The sequence below is a fragment of the Watersipora subatra genome, chromosome 4 (genome assembly GCF_963576615.1).
Source record: "Watersipora subatra chromosome 4, tzWatSuba1.1, whole genome shotgun sequence".
Classification (NCBI taxonomy): domain Eukaryota; kingdom Metazoa; phylum Bryozoa; class Gymnolaemata; order Cheilostomatida; family Watersiporidae; genus Watersipora; species Watersipora subatra.
This window is the reverse complement of record NC_088711.1, coordinates 41,247,123-41,274,078: the sequence shown is the minus strand read 5'-3', so window position 1 is coordinate 41,274,078 and position 26,956 is coordinate 41,247,123. Positions and strand designations below refer to the sequence as shown.

Sequence of the window (26,956 nt, the reverse complement as noted above, 5' to 3'; positions counted from 1 at the left end):
TGTATTATAATGCAATGCATATCACGACTCACATTGGTATAATATGAAAATAGCATCGGCAGCATAAATTAGGTTTACTTGAAATGAACATAGCAACTTTAGAGTTAACTTTATATTGGGTCTTAGGCTTCTTTTGTCATGGGTGATGGTGTTCAACATCACAGGTGTAGGAGTAGAATTCGAAATAAAATCGTATTGGGCTTATTTGAATAAATTGTGTAAACATTTTGTACCAGATGTCATCAATTTGACAGCGATTTCCCTATTAAAATATAGTTAATTTAGAATGTGATCTCAACTAAGCCTTTTGTGACAGACCTTTGACATGGATGTCAATAATCAATAATAACTTTCTAAAGATCTCATCACCATTACTCGGAATGGGTCAATGAAATTGAGCAAACTTTATTATGTACATGAATATACAAAAATATTCGTTACTGCCATCTGCCCTAATAATCTGCGATAGGGGTGTGCTCATTTTTATTTGAACATACTTGTAGTTTTTGTAGTAACTTGGATAACTTCCTTATGGATAAGTTTCATAGAATGATAAGAGAGGGAATCTTCCATAATTCGATGTCATGCAACGCTTTCAGATAGATTACGTTAGAGTTGCGATTGATTTATCCTTCTTGTACCTTCTAGCTACTATTCACCTTGGAGTATTACCATAACTAGACTGTGACCCGCTGTTTTCCACCTACGTTTTCATACTCTGTTTTATACATCTGTGGCGCACAGAGGTAAGCTGATTTGGCACCAGGCACTGCAAAAAAATATAGAGTAACATGAGTAAAGGAGAACTTAACATAGTTGTGAAATTTTTGCTGGAATATTTGCTTAAACATCTACATTTCTTACATAGCATACTTTCACATAATTTACTTCTACTTTGCACACTTACATGTACTTTCACCTTACCTGTATTTTTGTTTTTAATAAAGCTCTACATTACATTAGTTGGAACTAAAGGTTTTTATTAACAATGTTATACTTACTTGGCTGAGTGAATGGAGTGTCTACAGGGATATATACATCCTTGGCTCTCTTTACGTCTAGTGGAGTCTGATATTTGTCTGTCTTCTCGGACTTCAGGCCACTAGAATACGCAAGATCATCAGTCATCAATAATTGTTATCGATTGTCAATTGCTATCTTTGGTTATTAATCACAATAATGACAAGCATCAATAATTTCTAAAGCCTTTAGGCTCATTTCTTTACAAAAGCTCGCTTTTGAGATTTCTATGGGGTTTAGATATCAAGTATAATATCTATGCTTTACTATTCTACCTTGAAGCATTTGTCACTTAGTACTCTCATAACTTATATCAGCATTTCCACAACTGATAGGTTGTAGCAGGTTGTTAATCTTGGCAGCATTTTACGATATGTTGGAGTTTACTATCAGACATGGCTTGCAATCATATCAAAGCTCTTTTTTATTTCCGCACAACCAATTTTTTAAAGCTAAACCAATAAAAAATGTGAGCTTATGCAACCCTGATAGATGCAGCAGATAGGTTCTTTCAGGGCCTCTAGATCTAAAGCAAAATCAAATTACTCTAAAGCAGGCCGGCAAAAGCTCTGCCTGTGTTACTTACCCATGTGGTACTGGAACCATTGAGTTTGGCTGTCTTGGCAAATATTTTGTTCTGTGTTTGAACTGCATCCGGTCTACCATAGGAAGCTTCTCTCTTGGCACTGTGTCCTTTGGCAAGGGACTAAAAAGAGTCATGGAAACTACTTGTCAACAATATAATTGGGGGTGTACTACAGCAGTAATATAAAGTTCTACCCAACTTTTCAAAAGCAAATTGCTTATGCTATTTTAATAATTACATGAATCTCCAAAAGACATCTCATGAAATGCATCATAACTACATTGTGATTTAGTACAATAACTTAGTCACAAGCTCACATAACTTGATTACCTGTGACAATTATAGTGTACTCACTTTTCATGTAATCCATGGCCCCAGGCTTTAGGGTATTCCTCGCACTGCCAGTATGTAGCTGCATCCTTTTCTGGATATCCTTTAAGTTCTCCCTGTTTAAATTTCCTGTGTGTTGCTTGATTTGTAGTGGTGTATGTGTCATTGAGGTTGAGAAGGCCTTTGTCACTTGGATGTATTGTTCTTCCTGCCATTGGTTCATTTCTCGTAGAAGGCACCATTTGCTATAAGAAACAAAGATCCGTTTATTTTCAGTTAGATAATTGGCATCTTGCCATAATCTATGACATATAAAAAGGATATATCTTCGTGTTAGACCCAATTCTTTATGACAATCAAGGAAAAGTTGATGTGATGCTATGATCTATGACACCATTGTTCCGTAATCAAAAGATACACCACTGATCAAACTGCAATACAGCTTAATTGGGTCTTCCTGTTTTTCTTTCACACTGATATGGAAATAGTACATGTGAGCAGCACAACAAGATTGCAACTAACACTGGGTATTTCAAGACACTAACTAACCAAAAGGTATATACATTGCACGACAAAGCAATCGCTGTTAAGAGAGGGAACGCTGTGGGGGTAGAATATTAAAGTGTTGAAAGTACCTTTGATGGTCCATCGTTATGATGGGCTTGTAGATTGTATGGCTGAGGACCTCCTTTAAAGTCAATTGGTTCTGACAGGCCTGATCTAGCGTTGAACTCCGCCTGAGTCTCTGATTGCTGGTTGCCCATTGTGAGTGGCTTTCTCCAGCCGCCTTTGCCAAGCTAAACAAATTGAAGCATTATTGTGAGGACTTGACAACAGCGTGTGTTAGTCTAAATGTGAATAGTGATTGTGCAATATTACTGATGTCACAATTAATAGTCAGCAAATGGGTAATTTTCCTACGGCTCTGCATTAACCAGTGGAAAACTTTCAACAAATTGCTGAAACATTTAAATTGAAACGGATAATGAAACTTTACAACCTCTTACCTTCTCTGCATGATCCTTGACATAATTTACGTTATAGAGTGCTGGTGCCTTTTTATAGACATTGCTTTTGCCATTTCCATAAGAACCACCTAAAAACTTTCGATCGTGAACCCTTCCGTTTGTTGTTTCAAAGTAGCGATCTCGAGGCATTTCATCCATTTTAGCTAGAACTGGAGGCAATGGGTCTCGTATAGTAGCCTAAATAAACAGAGAAGATTGTGTTTGATAGTAGTATTACTAGTGTAATGATGCTCATGCTATGTTTGCTAGCAAAAACTGGTTCTAACTTATCACTAAAAGCATGAGTTTTCAGCCATTTTTACTAACTACACTACTTACCACAAAATCAGTTGCTGGAAAATAATATCCATCTCTCCAATGATGACCTACACCAGTTGAGGTCTGGTGGGTGTCAGTTCTTGATCCGATGTGTGGACCAGGCTCCATATTAATCGATGGCTTTGTAGAAAAATAAAATACCAACTAAAAAGAGTTGTTGTCAAAGTAGGGTAAGTGACTCAGCCACAAATATTCTAAGATATAAGCTATATTTAGTGCGAAGAATGGCAGTCTCGAGTATTGGTAAAACGAACTTTACTGCAGCTAACTGCAATATTGGCTATATCGAATTAGCTATAGCAACGTGCAAATACTGTCTAGTCAATATCTAATGGAACAACTGGTTGTCCCGTTGCTAGGGAAGTTGAGGCCATTGAATTCTGGGATTAGCAAAATTCTAGCGAGTCAGTTATAAAATTTTATAATTTTTATTTAGGATGAAAAGCTCGATAAACGTTCGCGTTGAATTGGCGTTATAAAGTTCGGTTGCTTATATTATGACAAAATTTGTATGCGATTGCATTTAGTTTTATTTTTTCTATTATGTCGTGGCCTATAAACAAACTTTCTACACCTGCTCCTAGTAAGAAGGCGTTGGAGCAACCTGGATTTTCATTAAGTATGTTTGTTGCTTAAATTATACTATCATCGGTTTACGTTAAAAATACCGTGTCTTGTAGGAACAGTTATACAATTCACGGTGAACGCAAATACTTGCTTTGTTATTAATAATTTATTGTTAACAAGACTTGGGTACTGGAAATAAAGACCAATATTTCATTTTATGTCTCGATTCTGTACCGAGTCACAGACAATTAGATCAGGTGAAGTCCGACTTTTTTAGAATCAGTTTTTAGACATTTGCTTTCATCATATTGCGAGGTTATTAAGATCATAAACAAGAGCATTTGGTAATTTGCCTTTTTGCTTGGGAATATTATCTTCAGAACGCACACCCTGATAAGAGTTGCCCAATCTCACCGCACTACTCACATTTGTGAAAACATTTTTCAAAAAAGAACTTTGTCATACAAACCTTTCTAAAATGTAAGAAACGATTATTTAAAGGTTTTGGAATTGGTTAGTTTGTGGCGCTGTTTCTTATTGTCTTAAGTATAACACAATAAATGCTAAAATGTCCGACTATATCGATGTCGTTGAACCATATTTCATTGTTTAAAAAAGCACAAAAAAAATGTTTTCAAATAGTCGCATAATCTAGCTACTCATAAATTTAGTGCCTCAACTCAATAATGATTTGCGATTTAACATGCCTGTTGAATAAGTGCATTGGCTAGTGAAGCCATACACTTGCATCCCGTTAATAATTATTTTAAGAAAACAATTCTATGATGATGTTGCTCAGACAATGATACTTGTCCATAATGCTTGAACTGATTTGAAACTTCTTTCAAACCATGGAGGTAGTTACCAAAGCGAATTGAGGTTCAGTGTTTGCGTGTGGCGTGTCAAGCTAAGCCAAACTTTGAATCCCTAAAAAAGAATTTTCGGATTAAATTTGAAGTGATTCAAGTCATGATGATTTGTTGTCAACACTGTTGGTTGTTAGTGTTATACAATGTACCTGCAGATTTTCACTCTAAACTGTTTGGTTAGGTTGGCCAACTTTCTTAGTTTGTACCAGAATTACTAACTGAATGTGCACAAATAATAAATATTTGGACAGTTTCTGGGGTTATTGTTGCAATAATTGTTTGCTCTAAAAGTTGAAAATCTTTTTGTGTATATCAGTTATTACATGGCAATCATTAAGCGCTTGTTCAGAATATAAAATCTATGACCTGCAAAACACTGCTATGTCTAGGGCAATCCCAATTCCACTTCACCCTGTTCCTTATTTAACTAGCTGCTGCTAGCTAGAACCAGAGTTGCATGCTCTTTGTCCGTCAAGTTTGTTATTTTATATTATCATTTTTTTAGTTGACTATTACTATGTTTGGTAGTGCGCTTCATAAAAATACTAATTCCTATTTGCTTAGAGACCAGCAAAACAAGCTTGTCTCTAGTCAGCTAGAAATTATTTTTATGAAGTTCCCTGTAAAACATCGGATGCTCATTTGCAAAAATTCACTTATTACGTAACTTGATTTAAAGAACTTGTTGATACTAGTAACTCATTTGATTTGGTAAAGTTGACTAGCAGCACAAATTAATTTTGCTTATTCTGGTATAATAGTGGTGCTGGCACTATTGAGGCACTGGTACTGCTTTAATGGATATTTTGTGTTTGTTAGATTGGATTTGGTTGGCTACAGTTTTCACATTGTTTCACCGATTCATTTTGGAGCATTCTTTGTCACTAATATTGCGATAAATCTATTATATCTGTTTAATTTTGTGTTTATCGTCATTACTAGATAGGGCCACTGTTGATATTGTAGATATACAACATGGGCACCAGCAGCACTCAGGTTACTATGGCACAAACATTGGTAAAAAGAGATACAAGGAAGAGAATGAGTAAGCTTAATTGGACTGGTTATTGTGGTATTGCTATGACAATAGCATAATTGCGAAAGTAGTAGCCTCGTTTCTCGTGAACGCACCAAGAAATGCTACTTTTTTCATACTGAACTATCTCACTGTCAGGATTTGTAAAGATCCACGCATTTTGGGGGTCGTTTCTATAACAGTTATTTAGCATGGTCCAAGTGTTCTAAATTAATGCTTTTAAGATAACAAGGTCTTACTGCGGAAGAACTGATGAAATGATTTGTTGAAACCTGCAGGTATTTTGAGGATGATGAAGAGGATGGGCCAGCTGCGCCACCTGACAGTGATTTGGAATACCAGCCAGCGCCTGACAGTCCCGGTGCCAAAGGCTCCGGGAATGAATCTGATAATGACTCCGTGGACCCATTAGATGCTTACATGGCAGGAATCGATGTACGTGAAACATTTTTGTATGATGTATTCAATGCGTGACACAATTCTAATCATTTACCAAAAATCTTTGCAGGGCATCTGAATGAAGCTGAATACGTTAACAAGTCGTATGTCGAAAGGCCTGTTATCCAAGGAATGGAGAGTTGTTTGGTGTATCTTTTGAAGTGTTGAGGAAGATTAAGCAAATTATGTATTATATATAATATATATATATTATGTAAATTAATTTTAGTGCTCAGCATGCTGAAACTTTTCAGTCCTTTAGCTAAGGGCTAAAATTTTCTGGGTTGTCGCTTGCATAGATTTTAATTTTTTAGAAATTTTGCAAAGTTTGATTTTCGGTATTCCTAATCTCTGAGAATTGGGTCCTTTCGTTGCACATTTTCTGCAAATTGGGTTGCTTTGTATTCTTAACTTCTGTAAGTTGGATTAGTTTGTGTTCTAAACTTTTACAAATTGCTGTGGCTATGCAATAATAAATAATTATTAATTATTACAGAGTTGATAATTAATAATTGAATTGTTTTATAGTTGATAATAAATTATAAGGTGAATTAATAATTAATTCATTTTATAATTTAATAAATAATACAAGGAATTAATAATCTGAAATAATAATTCAAAGTTAATACTGAATTAATAATCTCTTTGTTTTACTCATGTCATAAAGTAAGTGATTTGCACCTATCATTACCAACTCCATAAGCCATGATATACTGTGCCCAGTATCTGTAAGTAGTACTGTTTTATGTGCCAAAGATGTTCCTGTTATACAGTATTTTTGAGGGGATATAAGCTGTCATGTCCACACTCTAGCAATTTGTTGGCGGTAACCATCAGATTTCACACTCGGTAGTTCTATAAACTCTAATGTAATGTAATTCTGTGGTCAGCCAGCTTCCTCTCATAACAATGGCCTACATGTTGTACAGGAAGAAGTCAAAGAAGAACAGAAAAAACCATCGAAAGAGAAAAAGAAAGAGTGGGTACCATAATATTGTGTAGTGGTTAACATTTGTCATACCTCATCTAGTTTTTTATTGCCGTCTGCAGGTTTATAATTTGTTTATCTGTTTCTGTTTTACATGAGGTTTCCTGTTTTTATCAATAGTTAAAGCCTAGTCTGACTAAGTACAGAGTTTAGTTGTACCTAGTCAGATGAGTGTTATTGATAAGTCTTTAGTTGTACAGAGTTTAGTTGTACCCAGTCAGATGAGTCTAATTGATGAGACTTTAGTTATACAGAGTTTAGTTGTACCTAGTCAGATGAGTGTTATTGGTGAGACTTTAGTTGTACAGAGTTTAGTTGTATCTAGTCAGATGAGTGTTATTGATGAGACTTTAGTTGTACAGAGTTTAGTTGTACCCAGTCAGATGAGTCTAATTGATGAGACTTTAGTTATACAGAGTTTAGTTGTACCAGTCAGATGAGTCTTATTGATGAGGCTTTAGTTGTACAGAGTTTAGTTGTACCTAGTCAGATGAGTATTATTGATGAGACTTTAGTTGTACAGAGTTTAGTTGTACCTAGTCAGATGAGTGTTATTGATGAGACTTTAGTTGTACAGAGTTTAGTTGTACCTAGTCAGACGAGTCTTATTGATGAGGCTTTAGTTGTACAGAGTTTAGTTGTACCTAGTCAGATGAGTGTTATTGATGAGACTTTAGTTGTACATGGTTTAGGTATAAAGTTGTAGTTCAACTCTTCACTATTAACAATAAACAATTACAAAGATGTCTTCTCGTAGGACTATATTCAGTTATCAAATCATCATCATTTTTCTCTGCAGGAATATTCGAGATGACATAGAAGGGGAAGATGTACAAGAGGCATTCTATAGGTATATGGAAGAGAATCCAATGGCTGGAGTCTACTTGGAAGATGATGAGATTGTAGAGTACGATGAAGTACGTCACTGTTCATTGGTCCACTCTTCCTAAGTACTGGGGTTATCGTCTTACCATGAACTAGTGTCTTGAGATTGTGCTCTCACCAGTGTACAGAGTTTATATTCTTTTTGGTGTACATAGTTTATATTCTTGCCATTCACCAGTGTACAGAGTTTGTATTCTTAGCGCTGGTCCACTGTAGCGGACTTATCCTCTCATCACCAACCTCTCACCACCTGTGCTGAAATTTTACTCTCACCACTGATCGTACTACAGAGTTTGTACTTTCATCACTAACCAGTGTAGAGAGTTTGTACTCTTAACTGTATAAAGCTTGTACATTTACATAGGTCATTCTCCTACATCTAACTAGTGTACTTACAGGACGGTAATGTAATATACCACAAAAATAAAGTCATCGACCCGCTGCCTCCTGTCGACCACCATGATATTGACTATGAAAAATTTAGCAAGAACTTTTTGGAAGAGCACAGCGACGTTGCGTGTCTCACTGAGCAGCAGGTGAACTCATTGAGGAGTAAGCTGGGCATACGGGTATGTGTTAACAATGTATCAAACCTTGTCTAGTTCAATTATGAATTGTTTACTCTGTCCACTAGTATGGGCTATACCGTAAGTCCTTATGGTCAAGCTGCACGGCCTGTCGTTGGGCGCGGCTTCTGGTTCAAGGTCATAGGTCGCGGCTAAAGCCAAGTTTTTAAAACTTACGTGGGGCTCAGGGTGGCTTCTCGATAAATGCGGTCTCTGCTCAGTTCCGCACTATAACCAAAGAATCGCAGTCATGATACACTTTTACGTACAGGGTTTTGGCAACCTACTCGTTTATTTTCAAGGTCATGTTTATGGAATACTTTAGAATAAAGAAGAATTTATCGCTCATGTTTAACTAACCACAGTCATAGGTAATTAACACTTTTTCATTCTTGACAGGCATCTTTCCATAAACGTGAAGCCCCCTAACACTGCAATAAAAATCTAGCTGAGACATGGCAAATAAGTTATTGATGCAAGGGTTTAGGAATTTTAATTCGAACTTGGAAGTAAAAGAAAATTCTTTTCACGTGTACTGATGTAGCCTGGTTTCTTATTCAAGAGAACGGGGGTATAGGGAAACCTGTTTTAACACTCTCGCTTCCGAAAGGGGTCAAGGACGACAAAACCTCAGTCATTAGCCGCGGTCTGTGGGCATACGCGGCTTGTTGGAGGATTTTCTTTTTCGTGAGTGATCTGTTTTTGAGCACAAGCCGCGCGGCTTGAGCATGAGGACTTACGGTAGTCCCATTTTAGTAGATTTTATCAGAAATATCAGTATTTGTCTGCCATTTTGTGATTGTTTTTATTGGTTGAGATAATCTAACAACCAGGATGTTTCAAGATTAAAATCAACAAAACTTGATCGTGGTTAAAATGCACAGATGAAGCACAAGTGCGACTATGATGTCTATAGACGCATTTTGGCAAAGATACTGACCAAATAAAGAACAAAGACGCGTAATGCTGTGACTTGAACACAACTATACCCGATACCAACTATAGCAATGATTGCCAAAATTAGTGATGTGATTTAGGCACATATTTTACTTCTGAGCGTTTTAACCGCAATCAAGTTTTACTGATTATAATCTTGAAACATTCTGACAGTCAGATCACCTCAAACATCAAAAACAATCACAAATAATTGAAAAATACCGATACTTTTTGATAAAATCTCCTAAAATGTTGTGTAAGTTTATCATTAAAGCTTATCCAGCAGACCTACCCACAGTCCATGGTCCATACTTTTGTTATAAATTAATATTGGGTGACTCTGTTAGTCATATAAATATATCGCAAATACATTCTTGGCACGAGACAAAATCTGTTACCCAGATGTCAACAGACACATTTTACTCTATTCTGCAATGCTTGCACTATTAATGTGCAGGTCTCAGGAATTCAACCACCCAAACCTGTGTCTAGTTTCGGCCACCTTGGATTTGATGAGAAGATGATGAACGCAATCATAAAAGCAGGGTACACAACTCCGACACCAATTCAGGCTCAGGTTGGTCAGAAGATTTTTCAAATATTTCAGGATGGCTAAAATAAATGTATATTAAAATAACTAGTTGGAAAAATGATCAACTATATGATAACGTAAATATGCTAAAATCAAACACCGATATATCACTCTAACCCTTTCAACCCTGGCCATTCCTGTCAATGTGTGTCAGTAACTCTTGGCAATTTGCCCAATGATACTAAGTTGTTAAACTTTTATTAAATATATCTAAACGTGCTCATAATACAATAATATTTGGTAAAACGCTAGTAAAAAAAGTCGGGCAACCCTCAGCAGATGTCATCAAATAGAAAAACCAGTATTTCACCATTATTCGGACTAAAATTATAAAAATTCGGAAAAATATTTCAAGTAGTGTTATATCCATTGAGCACACGTTCATCATCATTTCATGACTCAAAATAAACTGAAAAATTATACATGTAGTTAGTATTATAAATTTCTTCATTTGCATCACAATCATCCATGACCTACCAACGAATGAGTCGTATCGATTTTTTCCCGGTATAATTCTAAAATAAATTTGTTACTATAACGAAATAGACAAAGTTCTTTGAAAACTGTTACATACGGAAGTGAAATTTCTGGTCTAACATCCTGTGCAAAAAATAATTTGATTGGTTTAAGCTGTTACTTGGAAACAGTTATTGTAAACAGAGCCATGTGAATGCCGGTATTCCGGTTGCTTGGGTTTTTGACACACCTTACGCAATGTTGGAATAACGGCCGTTAGGGTTCAAAGGGTTAACAATGACTTGTATTCATAGGTGTGTGATATTTGTTCTAGCGTGCTACTGTCAAGTACTGATATACAAAGTATATATATAGAGTTAATTCATTCCAACATTTACTTTTTATGTCAACATCATCATATGTTGAAGCAAATATTTTTATAAAAATGTATTTTATAGGGTTTAACTCGTTTCAGAGCTACATTATAAGCACAATGATAAATACCTTGGCTAATTATATAACATTAAAACAAACGCCGTAGAGATACAACATACACTAATTATAGTTTAAATTACCTCCATTCATTATTTTATATGTTCTTTATTGTTTTTATGCTGTTTTTAATTTTCTCCATCTTTTTTACTTTTGTTTACAAAGTTATAATGTTTAGAAGTCTGATTGTTTTATGTTGAAAGTTTAAACTGTCTTTCGGGAGAAATGTTCACTGATTTTTTATGTCACATATCAAAAACTCCATTTTTAGAGGTGATCATAAATTGAGGATTAACTGTACAAATGTTTGCCAAGGCACAGTGAATAAATATCAGCTTGTACATGTAGCTTGAGGTGTGTAGCCCGAAGTGTGTAGCCCGAAGTGTGTAGCCTGAGGTGTGTAGCCCGAGGTGTGTAGCCCGAGGTGTGTAGCCCCAGGTGTTTAGCCCGAGGTGCGTGTAGCCCGAGGTGCGTGTAGCCCGAGGTGCGTGTAGCCCGAGGTGCGTGTAGCCCGAGGTGCGTGTAGCCCGAGGTGCGTGTAGCCCGAGGTGCGTGTAGCCCGAGGTGCGTGTAGCCCGAGGTGCGTGTAGCCCGAGGTGCGTGTAGCCCGAGGTGCGTGTAGCCCGAGGTGCGTGTAGCCCGAGGTGTATAGTCCGAGGTGTGTAGCCCGAGGTGTGTAGCCCGAGATGTGTAGCCCGAGGTGTGTAGCCCGAGGTGTGTAGCCCGAGGTGTGTAGCTTGAGGTGTGTAGCCCGAGGTGTGTAGCCCGAGGTGTGTAGCCCGAGATGTGTAGCCCGAGGTGTGTAGCCCGAGGTGTGTAGCTCGAGGTGTGTAGCCCGAGGTGTGTAGCCCGAGGTGTGTAGCCTGAGATGTGTAGCCTGAGATGTGTGGATTGCTTTGGATCGCTTTATCCTAATGACATCGGCAGTTTATGTTTCAATTAAAGTATTGTCCACATTCTGTGTGTGCCTGCCCCACCTTTCTGTAGGTGCCACACATAAATACCAGCTATAGCCTCTGGCTACATAGTAGAACTGGATAAGAAATCTTAAAATTTCATACCTGTACTGACTTATGTGATTTGCTTTCGTTTCACCAACTATCCAAGGCTTCCTCTCTACCAAATAGGGATAATACCAATATCTAGCTCCTAAAGCCAGGAAGAGGTCTCAGCCGCAGTTTCGCTAAAGTTAAATAGCTCCCTCGTAGCATTCAGGCTGTCATCGTGGTGATATATGCTTGTTAATACCTTATCTAGGGTGTGCCCGTGGCTCTAGCTGGCAGAGACATTATCGGTATAGCGAAGACTGGCTCTGGAAAGACAGCAGCGTTCCTTTGGCCCATGATTCTGCACATCTTGGATCAGAGAGAGCAGAAGCCAGGAGATGGGCCCATTGGTTTGATATGTGCTCCCACCCGTGAACTCTCACAGCAGGTTGGCTCTTCTTTGGCTAATGTTTTTCTTTGGAAATCCTCGAAATACAGCAACAAAATAGCTGATAAAAATTCATGTGTGTCTACATTTTGGTTGGGAAGGTGTGAGAATAAGTTGTAGGCGTGTTGATGTAAATCATTTGACAGACGCTGGTTGGACTAACCACAAAGTCTGGTCTATTGTTAGAAAGTTGAGGTAGATACGTTCTCAACTAGATAATAACAATTTTATTTGGCTAATATGTAATATGTGAACATCAGTTATAGTAATACGTGAATATCAGTTATAGTAATAAGTGAATATCAGTTATAGTAATATGTGAATATCAGTTATAGTAATATGTGAATATCAGTTATAGTAATACGTGAATATCAGTTATAGTAATACGTGAATATCAGTTATAGTAATATGTGAATATCAGTTAGAGAAATATGTGAATATCAGTTATATTAATATGTGAATATCAGTTATAGTAATATTTGAGTATCAGTTATAGTAATATGTGAATATCAGTTATAGTAATATGTGAATATCAGTTAGAGTAATATGTGAATATCAGTTACAGTAATATGTGAATATCAGTTAGAGAAATATGTGAATATTAGTTATATTAATATATGAATATCAGTTATAGTAATATGTGAATATCAGTTATAGTAATACGTGAATATCAGTTATAGTAATATGTGAATATCAGTTATAGTAATATGTGAATATCAGTTATAGTAATATGTGAATATCAGTTATAGTAATACGTGAATATCAGTTATAGTAATATGTGAACATCAGTTATAGTAATATGTGAATATCAGTTATAGTAATATGTGAATATCAGTTAGAGTAATATGTGAATATCAGTTACAGTAATATGTGAATATCAGTTACAGTAATATGTGAATATCAGTTAGAGAAATATGTGAACATCAGTTATAGTAATATGTGAATATCAGTTATAGTAATATGTGAATATCAGTTAGAGAAATATGTGAATATCAGTTAGAGTAATATGTGAATATCAGTTATAGTAATATTTGAGTATCAGTTATAGTAATATGTGAATATCAGTTATAGTAATATTTGAGTATCAGTTATAGTAATATGTGAATATCAGTTATAGTAATATGTGAATATCAGTTAGAGTAATATGTGAATATCAGTTAGAGTAATATGTGAATATCAGTTACAGTAATATGTGAATATCAGTTACAGTAATATGTGAATATCAGTTAGAGAAATATGTGAACATCAGTTATAGTAATATGTGAATATCAGTTATAGTAATATGTGAATATCAGTTAGAGAAATATGTGAATATCAGTTAGAGTAATATGTGAATATCAGTTATAGTAATATTTGAGTATCAGTTATAGTAATATGTGAATATCAGTTATAGTAATATTTGAGTATCAGTAATAGTAATATGTGAATATCAGTTATATTAATATGTGAATATCAGTTAGAGTAATATGTGAATATCAGTTATATTAATATGTGAATATCAGTTAGAGTAATATGTGAATATCAGTTACAGTAATATGTGAATATCAGTTAGAGAAATATGTGAATATCAGTTATATTAATATATGAATATCATATTTTGATGTAGTTTTCATGTTTTAGTACAACGATTTTTATATTTTAATAAAACTTTTCACTCAAATAAGCTAACTTATTGCAGATACACGATGGGCTGTATTATTTGTTCTACAACAACTCAATTATCTGTATAGTAGATACCCCATGACTTCTCATAGGTACACAATGATATCTATTACATACACGCAATCAATTCTGTTACAGATATACAACGAGGCAAAGAAGTTTGCTAAGAACTATGGCTTGCATGTTGTGTGCGCCTACGGAGGAGGCAGTATGTATGAACAACAGAAGGCATGCGCTGAGTGTCCAGAGATTATTGTGTGCACACCAGGTTTGTTTATCATCTCCCTTCTGTCAGCCATTGTCAACCTATATAACTGTTTCAGTTATACCAAAGCTGTTTTAGCTTTTTGTTATTTCTTGTTTTAATGTTAAGAATAGCGCCGTCTTATTTCGGTCACCTCTATTAACGCTCGCACCACTCGATTTAGCTGTGATTTTAAAACTGATAAAGGAGAGCATGAAGCACCCATTAATAAAATTATATATCAGTAACATAGAACTAAACTATGTGAAGAATAATATCATACATAGAATGTCAAATGTTGGAAATCTTTTTGTATGTTCAGACAACTATTTACTCAAAATTTTTTTCACGTGTCAAAGATTTTGTGTGCTCGGGTAAAGATATGTTTAGTTTTGACTTTAGTGTCCTATACATCATATATAAACATAGTATGTGTAGAAGGTTGAGGATGTACTTCAAGTCATTAAAAGTATGAGATTGACTTTGTATTTCAAGCTCCATTGCCTAAGGAACTCTTGAGTAGGATGCATGGAACGAATACACTGCTGATATGTAGATGCTAGTAGAGTCTAGTAGTTAATCTCCAATTAGAGTATGCAACAAAGTTGATTACAAAGTGTGTTGTAGAGGTCTCTGTTCTCTCATTCATTAGCTTGGTTTTCCAGGTATTAAACTTCTTTACACTGACTCGGTCATGTCACTCGTAGGCTGTAATCTGTAAAACGCAGATGTTTACCTACACTGGCATATGTCTGCAGGTAGACTTATTGATCTGGTGAAAAAGAAGTCAACTAACTTGCAACGCGTGACGTTTCTTGTGTTTGATGAGGCAGACCGAATGTTTGACATGGGCTTTGAAGCCCAGGTTCGATCAATCGCCAACCATGTTCGTCCTGACCGCCAGAGTAAGTCTCTGCTTGGCTTTTGTTTAAAGGTACACTTGCAACAAAATTTACATTACAGTCATTTGGTATCAAAAGATTCACCATGTCTTGATCTGCTGTGTTGTAGTTGCAAAATATGCGGAAATGTGATTACAAGCTCTTAGAAGCTAAAAAACGAACAGTTAAAAAAACAGTCGTAGTTTGAATCTCTTTATTTCGATGAAATACTCAAACATTGTGGTTATTGTTTTGACACGTGATGTTATCACGTGAAATGAAAGGCTCAATATAACGCTTTTCGTAGCACTAGTTTATGACAAACACTTCGGGTTCTACGGGAAAGCCTGTATAAAATATAAACGCTCGCTACTTTGCAGTTTCGTTTTAGCCTGGTCTAATCATCGTTTCTGAGCTTTTAAGACCTTGTAATCACATTTCCACATATTTTGCACCCACAACGTAGCAGAGTAAGACATGGTGAACTTTTTGATACCAAATAACTGTAATGTGAATATTGTTGTAAGTCAACCTTAAAGTGTTTGGAGGTCATACAAACAGTCAGCTCACAGTGATGTCCAAAGTTCTCAAAAGGTTATCTACTATTATTCCTCTTATTCAAAAAAGTGTCTATCTTATTGTGGTTTCAAGTTGTAAAACTTGAGCTCAGTTTTGTGGCAAAAAAGTTTTTAAAGTTGAGAAGAAACAAATTTGCTTATTTCGTACAATGCTAAAACTACATGTAGATCTAGATTTGTATCTTTGGGTCTGCCTTTTACACTTTTGTACGCTATTAAATAATATATTAACTGCAAATATTTACAGCTGCATATCCTATCCTTTGTAGAAGCATGTAAAGCGAATTTTTTTCAATTATGCTGTTTTGTATGTTGTATATATATACAGCGCCTGGAAACTTCTAAATATTTTGTATTTACAATATTTCAATAAGTTTGATTAACTCTTTCATAGATGAAATTTTATTAAGCTTAGCTGGCTCCAAAATATTTCAGTAAAGATATAATACTATTAAATATAGACAGTGGAAGTAAGTAAATTCCTTAGCAATACTTACCTGAATAAATTTGGTTCGATTAAAAATTACAGCACAAGTACGTTAGTGGTATATGTTGCTCTATAGTCTGTTTAGCTACGTTAACAGGGAATTTAGAGTTTGGAGGTAGCAAGTTTGTCCTTGACCTGTGCTCTGCTCATGTGCATATACTGTATGCCAACTGATGAAGTATTTAAATATCCTTCCACCAAAAGTTAATTCATATTAAAATCAGCTCTCTGTGCCATAATAATAGTTTTTGCAAAAGTTGATTTATAAATGTATCTGGGAATTGTAGTCACTTGAGTTGTCGATAGACTTTCCAAAGTATGAAAATCCGCTAACAGAGGATGCTAATGATTAGCTTTTTATAGATAGATGAGGCAGTAAATTTCTCATTGTTGATATGTTGTTGATTGGATTGCCTTGATGTAGAATTTTCAAGTTTGTTAGCTATAGTTTTGCTGTTTCAGCTCTCCTATTCAGTGCGACATTCAAGCGTAAGGTGGAGAGGCTGGCGCGAGATATTCTCTCAGACCCTATTCGGGTCGTACAAGGAGACGTGGGTGAGGCAAATGAAGATGTAACTCAGCATGTCTTAGTCTTCAAACAGAGAGATAACAAATGGCCCTGGTTGGCTCAGAACCTTGTACAATTCACATCTACAGGAGCCGTTCTCATATTTGTTACAAGGAAAGACAACAGCGAAGACCTTGCCAACAAATTGAAGCAAATTGATGTAAAAGGTAGCGGTTAACAGACTGGATTTTAGAACGTTCTTTGATTACTTTTGTTTTATCTGACATAGCGTGTACGTTCATGTGTCAATGCAGCTTTTGCTTTTATTTCCAAGTTGAAAATTAACAATTTGTCGAGTTTTCAAAACAATTTGCGGCCAAGTATGGTAGCATTTCAAATAAAAATGTGAATCGACATATGATTTTACAGTATCTACATGCAGACTTTAAGGATAAAGTTAGAAATACACTTATAGATGTGCAGTTTGTTGAGACCAGCATCACATAGGGTATTGAATGTTTCACAATGCCTAATTGCCTATAGGCAGAGATTTTCCGTCGATATCAACTGTATTGGCTCACAAACAATATCAGGTGAATTAGAAGGAAGAGCATGTTTATTTCTGTATGTTTTAGCTGGTCTGTTGCATGGAGATATGAGTCAAGGTAGTCGAAATGAAATTATTACAAAATTTAAAAAGAAGGAATTCCCTGTCCTTGTTGCGACAGACGTAGCAGGTGAGTGTCAACTCTACTACCATTGGGTGAACTTTCCCTTATGACTACTACTCCATCTAGTATGTGTATAGATCTTCTTTGTTGGACACAACTAACTACTAGTAGAACCAATTGGTTTATGGCTCCTCACAGAAATGTTAGCATATTATGAATTCAAGTATACTAGATGTGTACAATATATATAAATACTATCTGTGCTACTCAGCGTTGCCCGGGTATTAAAAATCAGCTTATAAACGATGAGAGGTAATGAGAGTTGCTTGTTATTAGCCTGGCACATTGCCAATAGATATATGAGTAAGCTTACTAATAAAAGCTACCGGTTCTCATTACTCTGTGTTGTGATGGAGAGATGTAGCGTATTTGCTCCCATAAAGCGACATGTATCGCCCAATGAATCCATCAAGCTTGTGTGGCTGAATTGCTAAGGCCTGGGACTGGTGCACAAGACGGTCTGAGATCAAATCTTCTGCGATATGGATTTTTTATTCCAAGATTTTAATAGCTGTAGCTAGAACTACACGCTTACACATAAACTTTAAGAAATATATATATATTTCTTAAAGTTTGTGTGTATGTGTGTAGTTTATATATATATATATATTTTTTTTTAGATCGTATATATATACTTCAACAAACTGTAGATAGATGTTAGGAGTTAAGCGTGAAACAGTTTGATTTTCTTGTATTTTGTAGTTGTCCAATTTTGTAATTATATTTCAGTCAGTAAAGGTTTAGTTGGAGTTGTACGGTTAAAATACTGAAAGCTTATATTTGGTATTTTTAAAAAGGCGCCCAGATTTAGTTATTGACTCCACATTAGAAAAGGCGATGCCCAGATTTAGTTATTGGCTCCACAATAGAAAAGGCGATGCCCAGATTTAGTTATTGACTCCACAATAGAAAAGGCGATGCCCAGATTTAGTTGACTCCACAATAGAAAAGGCGATGCCCAGATTTAGTTTCTGACTCCACAATAGAAAAGGCGATGCCCAGATTTAGTTATTGACTCCACAATAGAAAAGGCGATGCCCAGATTTAGTTATTGACTCCACAATAGAAAAGGCGATGCCCAGATTTAGTTATTGACTCCACAATAGAAAAGGCGATGCCCAGATTTAGTTATTGACTCCACAATAGAAAAGGCGATGCCCAGATTTAGTTATTGACTCCACAATAGAAAAGGCGATGCCCAGATTTAGTTATTGGCTCCACAATAGAAAAGGCGATGCCCAGATTTAGTTATTGACTCCACAATAGAAAAGGCGATGCCCAGATTTAGTTATTGACTCCACAATAGAAAAGGCGATGCCCAGATTTAGTTATTGGCTCCACAATAGAAAAGGCGATGCCCAGATTTAGTTATTGACTCCACAATAGAAAAGGCGATGCTCAGATTTAGTTATTGACTCCACAATAGAAAAGGCGATGCCCAGATTTAGTTATTGACTCCACAATCGAAAAGGCGATGCCCAGATTTAGTTATTGACTCCACAATAGAAAAGCCGATGCCCAGATTTAGTTATTGACTCCACAATAGAAAAGGCGATGCTCAGATTTAGTTATTGACTCCACAATAGAAAAGGCGATGCCCAGATTTAGTTATTGACTCCACAATAGAAAAGGCGATGCCCAGATTTAGTTATTGACTCCACAATAGAAAAGGTTGGGTTCTTAAAGATGAGCTTACACAAAATCTTGGTAGATTTTATCACAAAGTATCGGTATTTTTCTATCATTTGCAAGTTTTTTCTTGTTTGAGGTGATCTGACTGCCAGGATATTTAAAGATTAAAATTGACCAAACTTCATCGCACCCACAATGCTCAGATCATGTGATAGTACGATTATGGCGTAAACCGGCTGACAGAATAGAGACGCTGCAACTTGAACACGATAGCCAATAGCAACGATAGCTACTAGTGATGTCATTTTGCACGTATTGTATGCTACTTCTGGGCGTGTTAATCATGATCAAGTTTTGTCAGTTTTAATCTTGAAATATCCTGGCAGTCAGATCACCTCAAACGTCCAAAATAATCACAAATGATAGAAAAATACCAAAAAGATTCCTATTGTTAGCATGATAAAATAAATTATTAGATAAACAATTTTTTCATAAAGAAAAACGAATGAATAGATGTACATTGTACAGTATTCACATCTTAAACCACCACGAAGTACAGAAACATCAGGTTAGTTCTTTGTTTTCATCTCTGGCATTAATAGTTAAAGAATAGATGTACACAGGTTATTAACACTATCTCTAGCTTGCATAGTGATGTTTGTTGAACTTTAGTATTTAGCTAGCTGTGCTACCCGGCGTTGCCCGGGTAATAAAAAAGTCTTTGGACAGAAAATTGATTTGTATTTAACATATAACAACATTTCCCATTCTAACCTTCAAACTGCATATCATGAGAGAAGTGTTTTGTGTAGTTGAAATAAATTAAGAGAAAAATAAAAACAACTGTAAAGGTTTTAAAACTTTGTCAAACAACTGTAACTTTCACGCTGTTAGCCAGGCACATTGCCAATGGAAAATTCCACTAAGCTAGTTAATTAGATTGGCTTCTAATGGCAGTAAGCCATGACTTTGCGTCTGCATTGTTTTTCAGCTACAACCAATGATATACAGCCCCCCCCCCCCATTGTATATCATGTATATCATTGCTACAACTATTCTAATAATTGCTATAGCCGGACAATCAAATCTAGAATACACATACGGACATACTTTGAGAAATATATATCATAATATAGATTGTTATAAAAGTCTTGAGCATTTCAGTAAGTTTACCAACATGTTCCGATGTGTTTAAACTACTGAATAAGAAAACAACAAGTGGAACATAGCGTCAATATGAAGAGTAATTATAGAATTGAAGCATACCTGTGTGGTTAAACTAAGGGTCAATATGTAGGACAGTTATTGGCAAGGTCATATGACATTAGCTAATTATAACCAGTATATATTTCAATAATAATTTCAAGTTTTTCAAAGCTTGTTGGGTGTTTAGTGTTTATTTGATAATTGTTAAAACTTGGGTCAGACACATGACAAATCTTTGTGATCATGAGGGCTTCTTTTATGCTTGAGTGTTACTTCCATTTAGCCAGAGGTCTAGATATTCCGTCAATCAAGACAGTGATAAACTACGATGTAGCCCGAGATATAGACACTCACACGCATAGAGTCGGGCGTACGGGTCGTGCCGGAGAAAAGGGAACTGCTTACACTCTTCTCACTGCTGCCAAGGATATTGACTTCTCCGCTCATCTTGTCAGGAACCTGGAAGGTGCTAATCAGAGAGTTCCCGAAGATGTCATTGAGTTGGCAAATAAGGTACCGGTGGATCTCACAGTCGCTTTCCGTTTACAAGTTCAGATAACTTTGATCTGGCAGAATTATTTTTATTGGCATAAATTTTATAATGTTCTTTAATATCCCAAGTGTAGAAGAACAAAGAAGTATCTTGCTTTATTTCGAAGTTGTAAGTCCTTGGTAGATCTTTCTTTCACTGAAGGCCTGACTCATGTTGTAGAATCTATGGTTTGCCAACACAAGGTTTAAGCAAGGAAAAGCCAAGCGGCTTGGAGGTGGAGGACTTGGATTTAAAACGCGTCAGCGTCCAGGACTCGGCAGTGTGAGTGATCAACTCGTAGTACACCTGCTATGTTCAGTCAGGATAGTAGCCGAATCAGTACATTAATTAAAAAGGAGCTTTTCCTCTTCCTTTTTTGATGTCGCAATCAAATTGAGGTCACCAAAAAAATTGTTAAAAGGTGTATCGATACATTCAGAAGGAGTTTGTTTAAGTTGTGTTAAACTGGATGTCAAATGTTTTGTTTCATAAGCTCTGCCTTTTCTTAATGACAGACTAAGTCATGACTAGGTGCACAGCGTAGTCAGTCCTACATATAAGCCGGTCTACTGCAGGATCAATGCCAGATTTTACGTAGCAGAAAGTTTACGTTGGTAGAAGCAATACATGGATCGATAGTCCAGTCATTGCCAGTTCTCTACTCTCTTTTTTTTCTTTTTACTGTTTTATGAGTTTGTTTTTTGCTTGTTTTTGTTTTTTTTTTCCTCGACTAATGCACCTGTAGATGACACTTAATGTACATGTATAACTAACATCAGCTACATCCTTCAAACAGATTCCTATCCTTGTTCAACATCAGCTTCTCAAGTAGTATTATCACCAATTGGTCATGTTATCCACTTTCAACTTTTACTGCTTCCTCTGGGACGTTCTTGTGTCCAACCGAGCTTCATTGTTTTAGTTTCATTGGTTTTCAGTATTTATTAAGGAGTGGTCATAGGTTTTCAGTAAATATTAAAGGTTGACTTGCAACAAAATTTAAATTATAGTTATTTGGTATCAAAAGATTCACCATGTATTACTCTGCTGTGTTGTAGGTGCAAAGTATGTGAAAACGTGATTACAAGCTCTTAAAAGCTCAAAAGCGAACAGTTAATCGCAGCCATCATAAAATCGCCGTAGATTAGAATCTCTTTCCAAAACGGCTCAAATGGAACGTAGTTGTACAAGATGGCTTCTGTTTACATTTTCACGCAACCTCATTTGTCGAATTAATTTCACAAATATACTTCACGCATTCAATAAAACCATGTCCATTGTTCTTAGGCGTCTATTTTATTGTCATTGTAAGGCTGTCACTTTCAGCACTGATATCTTATAACCTACCGTGAAAAATCGTTCAATTTTTTAACCTTAGCTCGAAGGAGTACATATCATTGTCTGATAAACATGACGAGCCTGTTGTTCACCTGCGATAATCGAAAAATGCTGCAGAAATTATTGGCAAAGTATGGGTCACATGATCAGATTATGACTAGACGATTAGACCAAGCCGAAACAAAACTGTAAAGTAGCGAGCATCTGTATTTGATACGGGGTCTTGGGTAAAACCCGAAGTGTTTGTCATAAACTAGTGCTACGAGAAGTTTTATATTGAGCCTTTTATTGGCCTTTCGATTTACGTGAGAACATCACGTGACAAAACAATAACCAAATGTAATGACTGCGTCAGAGAAATAAACTGATTCCGATCTACGGCGGTTTCTTGATGGCTGCGATCAACTGTTCGTTTTTGAGCTTTTAAGAGCTTGTAATCGCAATTCCACATATTTTGCACCTACATGTACAACACAGCAGAGTATACACGGTGAATTTTTTGATACCAAATAACTGTATTGTGAATTTTGTTGCAAGTCAACCTTTAAGGAAACATCAACTGAACTAGCGGTATCAGGTTGGAAAAATTATTTGTCAATGCTATATTAACCAATAAAATTTGTATAATCTTGGTTATATAAATGATTAATATGAGTTCAGGCTTTAGTCTATGCGCTTTAGTCAAAACACAGTTTTTATAAAATTTTGTAACAGGTTTTGTTTATAATAACTTAGCACAAGAAAATTATTTTCCGATCTTTGCATTGTACCCACCAGATAACATCTGTCTTGTCTTAACTAAGACTTGAACTATTGACAACGCATGAGTTAGCTTGAGTAAGCATGTCCTCATTTATTTGCAGTCTGAGGGCTCGTCCTTTGGTGCTGGAAGTTCTGGAAAATTCATCTCTACAAATGATTACAAACCAACAAACAGACTGGATACAATGAGAGCACATTTCAAGGTATAGAACATGTTTCCCATCGCATATACCATCAAACCTCTAATTGAATGCCAACTCTAATTGAATGCCACCTCTTATTGAACGCCACCTCTATTTGACCACCACCACTATGGGAGAAGGGTTGGAAAATAGAGCGTCACTCGCTAATTAAACGCCACCTCTATTTGACCGCCACTTTGACATTCTTTGACCTTTATGAACCCATAATAGCAAGTGATCAGTAGAAAAGTGTCCGCAAAATCAGTTAGATAATGAATCGTTTGCATCAATAACAATTAATTCTCTCGTTCTCTAACTCCAAGACTTTTCGTTGTTTTTGTTAAAACATGGAAAGCAACACCATAGAAATAATTAATCACTGTCTCAGGCTAATAGTAGTAGTACCTTGTTTAATATGGTCCCAACCTGGTTGTAGCTAAGAAAAAGCTGTGAGCTAGCAGACAAATATGTTCTCAGCTAACATTGTACAGTATCCAGTCTTAAAATATAACTATTAATAAGTCTTGCGTGTTGGGTTTATTTCCCGTGTAGTTCTGTCGCGAAAACTTGTACCATCAAACGTCCACTTGTGGTCATTTCTGCATACGAGTTTTTTAACGTAATATGTAAAATTTGAGCAACTATTTGTTTTGACATGTAGTTCAAATACATTACAAGTTTTGGGTAAAAGTGCAAAAGATGATATTTATTAAAAATAAACTTCAAAGATATAAAAAGTAAGTTAATTTAAACTATAAATAGTGTAAATTCGAGCAGATGACAGCATGTATTTTTATCACTCAGTCTACGAAAGAATTTGTGCATTTTTAGCCTACACATCCATTCACGCTTATAAGTAACAATAAAAACCTATTTTAACTTATTATCACTTATTTTAATTTAAGTTTTTGCATATAAATTAGGCTTTTACATTTAATCTTTGCATAGTTTTATTTACCGCATCTGCTTTACTGTTATATGAAATTAGTTGAATAAAACAAAATACAGTATATCCATATAAGAGTGTTTGCTCACGACGTTTTCGGCACAAAAAGCGAGTTTCAACTTTGTAATATAATCAGATGTGCTTATTTTATTGGCAGCTGTCATTTTGATTTCATAATTTGTGAAGATCAGTCATGCATGTAAAGAAGGCTTACAGATGCATAGGGTTTAAAATGGACTCCAAATACAGCTAATGTGAGTTCAACCAGTACTGCTAAAGCAGCTGAAACGTTTTCATCACTTGTGTTGGACTTGTCACCTTTGTTTTGCATTGTAGTCACAATTTCAGTCCAACTTCATCTCTGCTGCTACTGATATTGGCAAAGGGCCCGCACCACCTCCATCACGGCCTGAGCCAGCCGTTCCTCCACCCGAAAATAAGAAAAGGAGAAAGCAGAGATGGGATGTTTGAGAAAATAGCTCACTTACAGCCAGAACACCAGCATTTCTAGTTCGTGGCAACTAGAAAATTTCATAGAACACATGCACTTGGTTATTACTGTTGTTGTTCGAATTGAATTTTAGCATCTGCTAAAATATGATTGTTTTTAATGCTGTCGTCTAATGTGGCAGTTTGGTTATTGTCAGTCCCTGCTCTCGCGATCTGTATGAGTTTGTTATTTCAAAAGTTTTACCTTTTGGAGGTTTGTATATATTGCTGTACATACATTATACAGACCAATAATCTCACCTGTCAGCCCATCTCTCATGTTTGCTCTATGGTTCCCTTTATTCAAACCAGTCTGCTTTGGTAAGTTGTGATGGAGTTGTTGCCATTTGCAAATTGATTGAGTCTTGCTGGCCTGAAGCGCACTAGGATAGGCACTATTACCAACCCAAGTGGTCAAATGCATGGTGGTGTAGGTGTTACAAATTGGAGACATTCTAGGCTAAGTTCTCTCTACTTCGTTTACTTTTTATAGCTTACACCAGTTCAATTCATCCCAACCTTTTCTCTATTTTATATGATACATGCATGTATCTCTAACTTTTCAAAGAGCGAGTTTTTAGCTAGTTGCTTTAATTAAGGGTACAAAAACTACTGTATGGGGCGCTTAATAGTAAATTTTATTGAAAATATTTCTGATATGTTAAATTTATGAAGGCTCATGTTAAGTTGCAGACCCTCAAGACAATAATAATACAGTAAATGAGAGCATATCCACGAGTTTACTCAAAAAGTAGTCATTACTTGGAAAGTCTCAGTGTCTGGTCAGTGAGGGTGGCTTTGTGTTTAATTCTGAGTGAGTTTAGTTAGTATCTATTAGTTATTAGTGATACCTCATGAAAATAACTGAGTGTGTAATTTAATATTAAAACACTGTTGTAACCCTTCTCAATAAAGTAAAAACTTCCACTATAATGTGTATTATATTATTTAGTAATATTTTAGTTTAATTATTAGTATGCAAACCAAATTGCATAATTGAAAGTTCAGCAATGATGCATGTAGCTGCTTTGTGCTGGTATCAGTTCAAGCTATCAGCATTTTAAAAGCAATCAATTTTAGATGTCCTACATTTCAAGATCATGATTAGATGTTTAGTTTTACTGGAGTAACTTTCATGTGGGATAACACAAGCCAAGGAAAACAAACCCTATTGGCATAGAGGCACGTTATGATGACTCTATTGACATAGATGCACGTTATGATGACTCTATTGACATAGATGTACGCTGTGATGACATAGCAAACCATTAAATAAAGCTACTGTTTTGATTTCAACCAAACGGATACAAAGCAATGTATTTAAAACATGACATGTTGCTCTCTCTGAAAGCTCCTAAAACTTAGTACTATATAAAATGGTTCTTGAATGATACAGTATATTCTTTTTAGTGTTATTATTTGACACATATGCTTGCAATAAACCCAGCGATGCTGGAGGTTTTCATTTTCCATTGGATATCTCACTGGTAGGTGTCTAGGATGCTGGTTCTCTGCAACCAGACTGAGTTTTGAGACCAAATACTTTTAGTAACCTGGCGAAAAACAGGGAGCATGTGCTTGTGGAGTTTAAATAAAATCAGTCGGAAAATGTAAAATGCATATTTTATGCAGATTAACAGATAGACAAAGACAGAGTGGGCTTTATTAATACAGATTTTTCTATTGTTTAAACAATTGATATAATATTAGTTACTACCTGCCATTGATGATCTCGGACAGGCAAATCTGACATCCACAGCAGTTGTCATGGCAGCAAAGAACACAACTCCAACAAAATCTAGAGTGTTGCTATTTTCAATTATTAAACTTGTTATTGTCTGAGTGTCTTCCGGTCATAGAAACAATCATTCAAGATATCTCATTTATTTTTCCATGTGCGTTTGCTTTATTGAGTCAGATGAACTCTGTTTGGTTGAACAATGATGCGCACAAACTGCAGATTTTTTTAAAAAGGAATATTTTTAGACGATAATTGGTGCTGTTTGATCCTAATTATCATAGAAATAACTTCTAGTGTTTTTACTAGTACAGTTTGTCATCTGAAATTTTAAAATTAAAACTAAAATTTGGTATATAAATTTCAGTTAGGTATACAGAGTTTCACTTTGTGAATATCAAATGGTTCTGGACCAGGGTTGGTTGAACTTTAGTTAACTTGGAAAAAGTCTGAGATAAAAGCCTTCATGTTCCAATCAGAGAATTCAAAGAGGGACTTT

At 35.8% G+C, this 26,956-nt stretch overlaps 2 protein-coding genes across 2 annotated transcripts; one reads left to right on the top strand and one right to left on the bottom strand.

Moving 5' to 3' along the window:
- Nucleotides 1–467: 467 nt before the first annotated feature.
- LOC137394563 (stabilizer of axonemal microtubules 3-like) lies at nucleotides 468–3,390 on the bottom strand. Its single transcript, XM_068081291.1, has 7 exons — nucleotides 3,283–3,390; nucleotides 2,944–3,141; nucleotides 2,572–2,733; nucleotides 1,961–2,181; nucleotides 1,607–1,726; nucleotides 1,002–1,102; nucleotides 468–769 (listed from the first exon to the last, which is right to left on the bottom strand). The coding sequence occupies exons 1-7, from the start codon at nucleotides 3,388–3,390 to the stop codon at nucleotides 678–680; spliced, it is 1,002 nt and encodes a 333-aa protein (XP_067937392.1). The 3' UTR covers nucleotides 468–677.
- A 342-nt stretch (nucleotides 3,391–3,732) lies between these two features.
- LOC137392893 (ATP-dependent RNA helicase DDX42-like) lies at nucleotides 3,733–24,975 on the top strand. Its single transcript, XM_068079250.1, has 16 exons — nucleotides 3,733–3,901; nucleotides 5,685–5,763; nucleotides 6,033–6,189; nucleotides 7,122–7,171; nucleotides 7,980–8,097; nucleotides 8,464–8,634; nucleotides 10,025–10,144; nucleotides 12,365–12,541; nucleotides 14,342–14,471; nucleotides 15,206–15,352; nucleotides 16,856–17,128; nucleotides 17,537–17,638; nucleotides 20,754–20,983; nucleotides 21,183–21,284; nucleotides 23,204–23,305; nucleotides 24,567–24,975. The coding sequence occupies exons 1-16, from the start codon at nucleotides 3,826–3,828 to the stop codon at nucleotides 24,699–24,701; spliced, it is 2,169 nt and encodes a 722-aa protein (XP_067935351.1). The 5' UTR covers nucleotides 3,733–3,825; the 3' UTR covers nucleotides 24,702–24,975.
- Nucleotides 24,976–26,956: the final 1,981 nt, after the last annotated feature.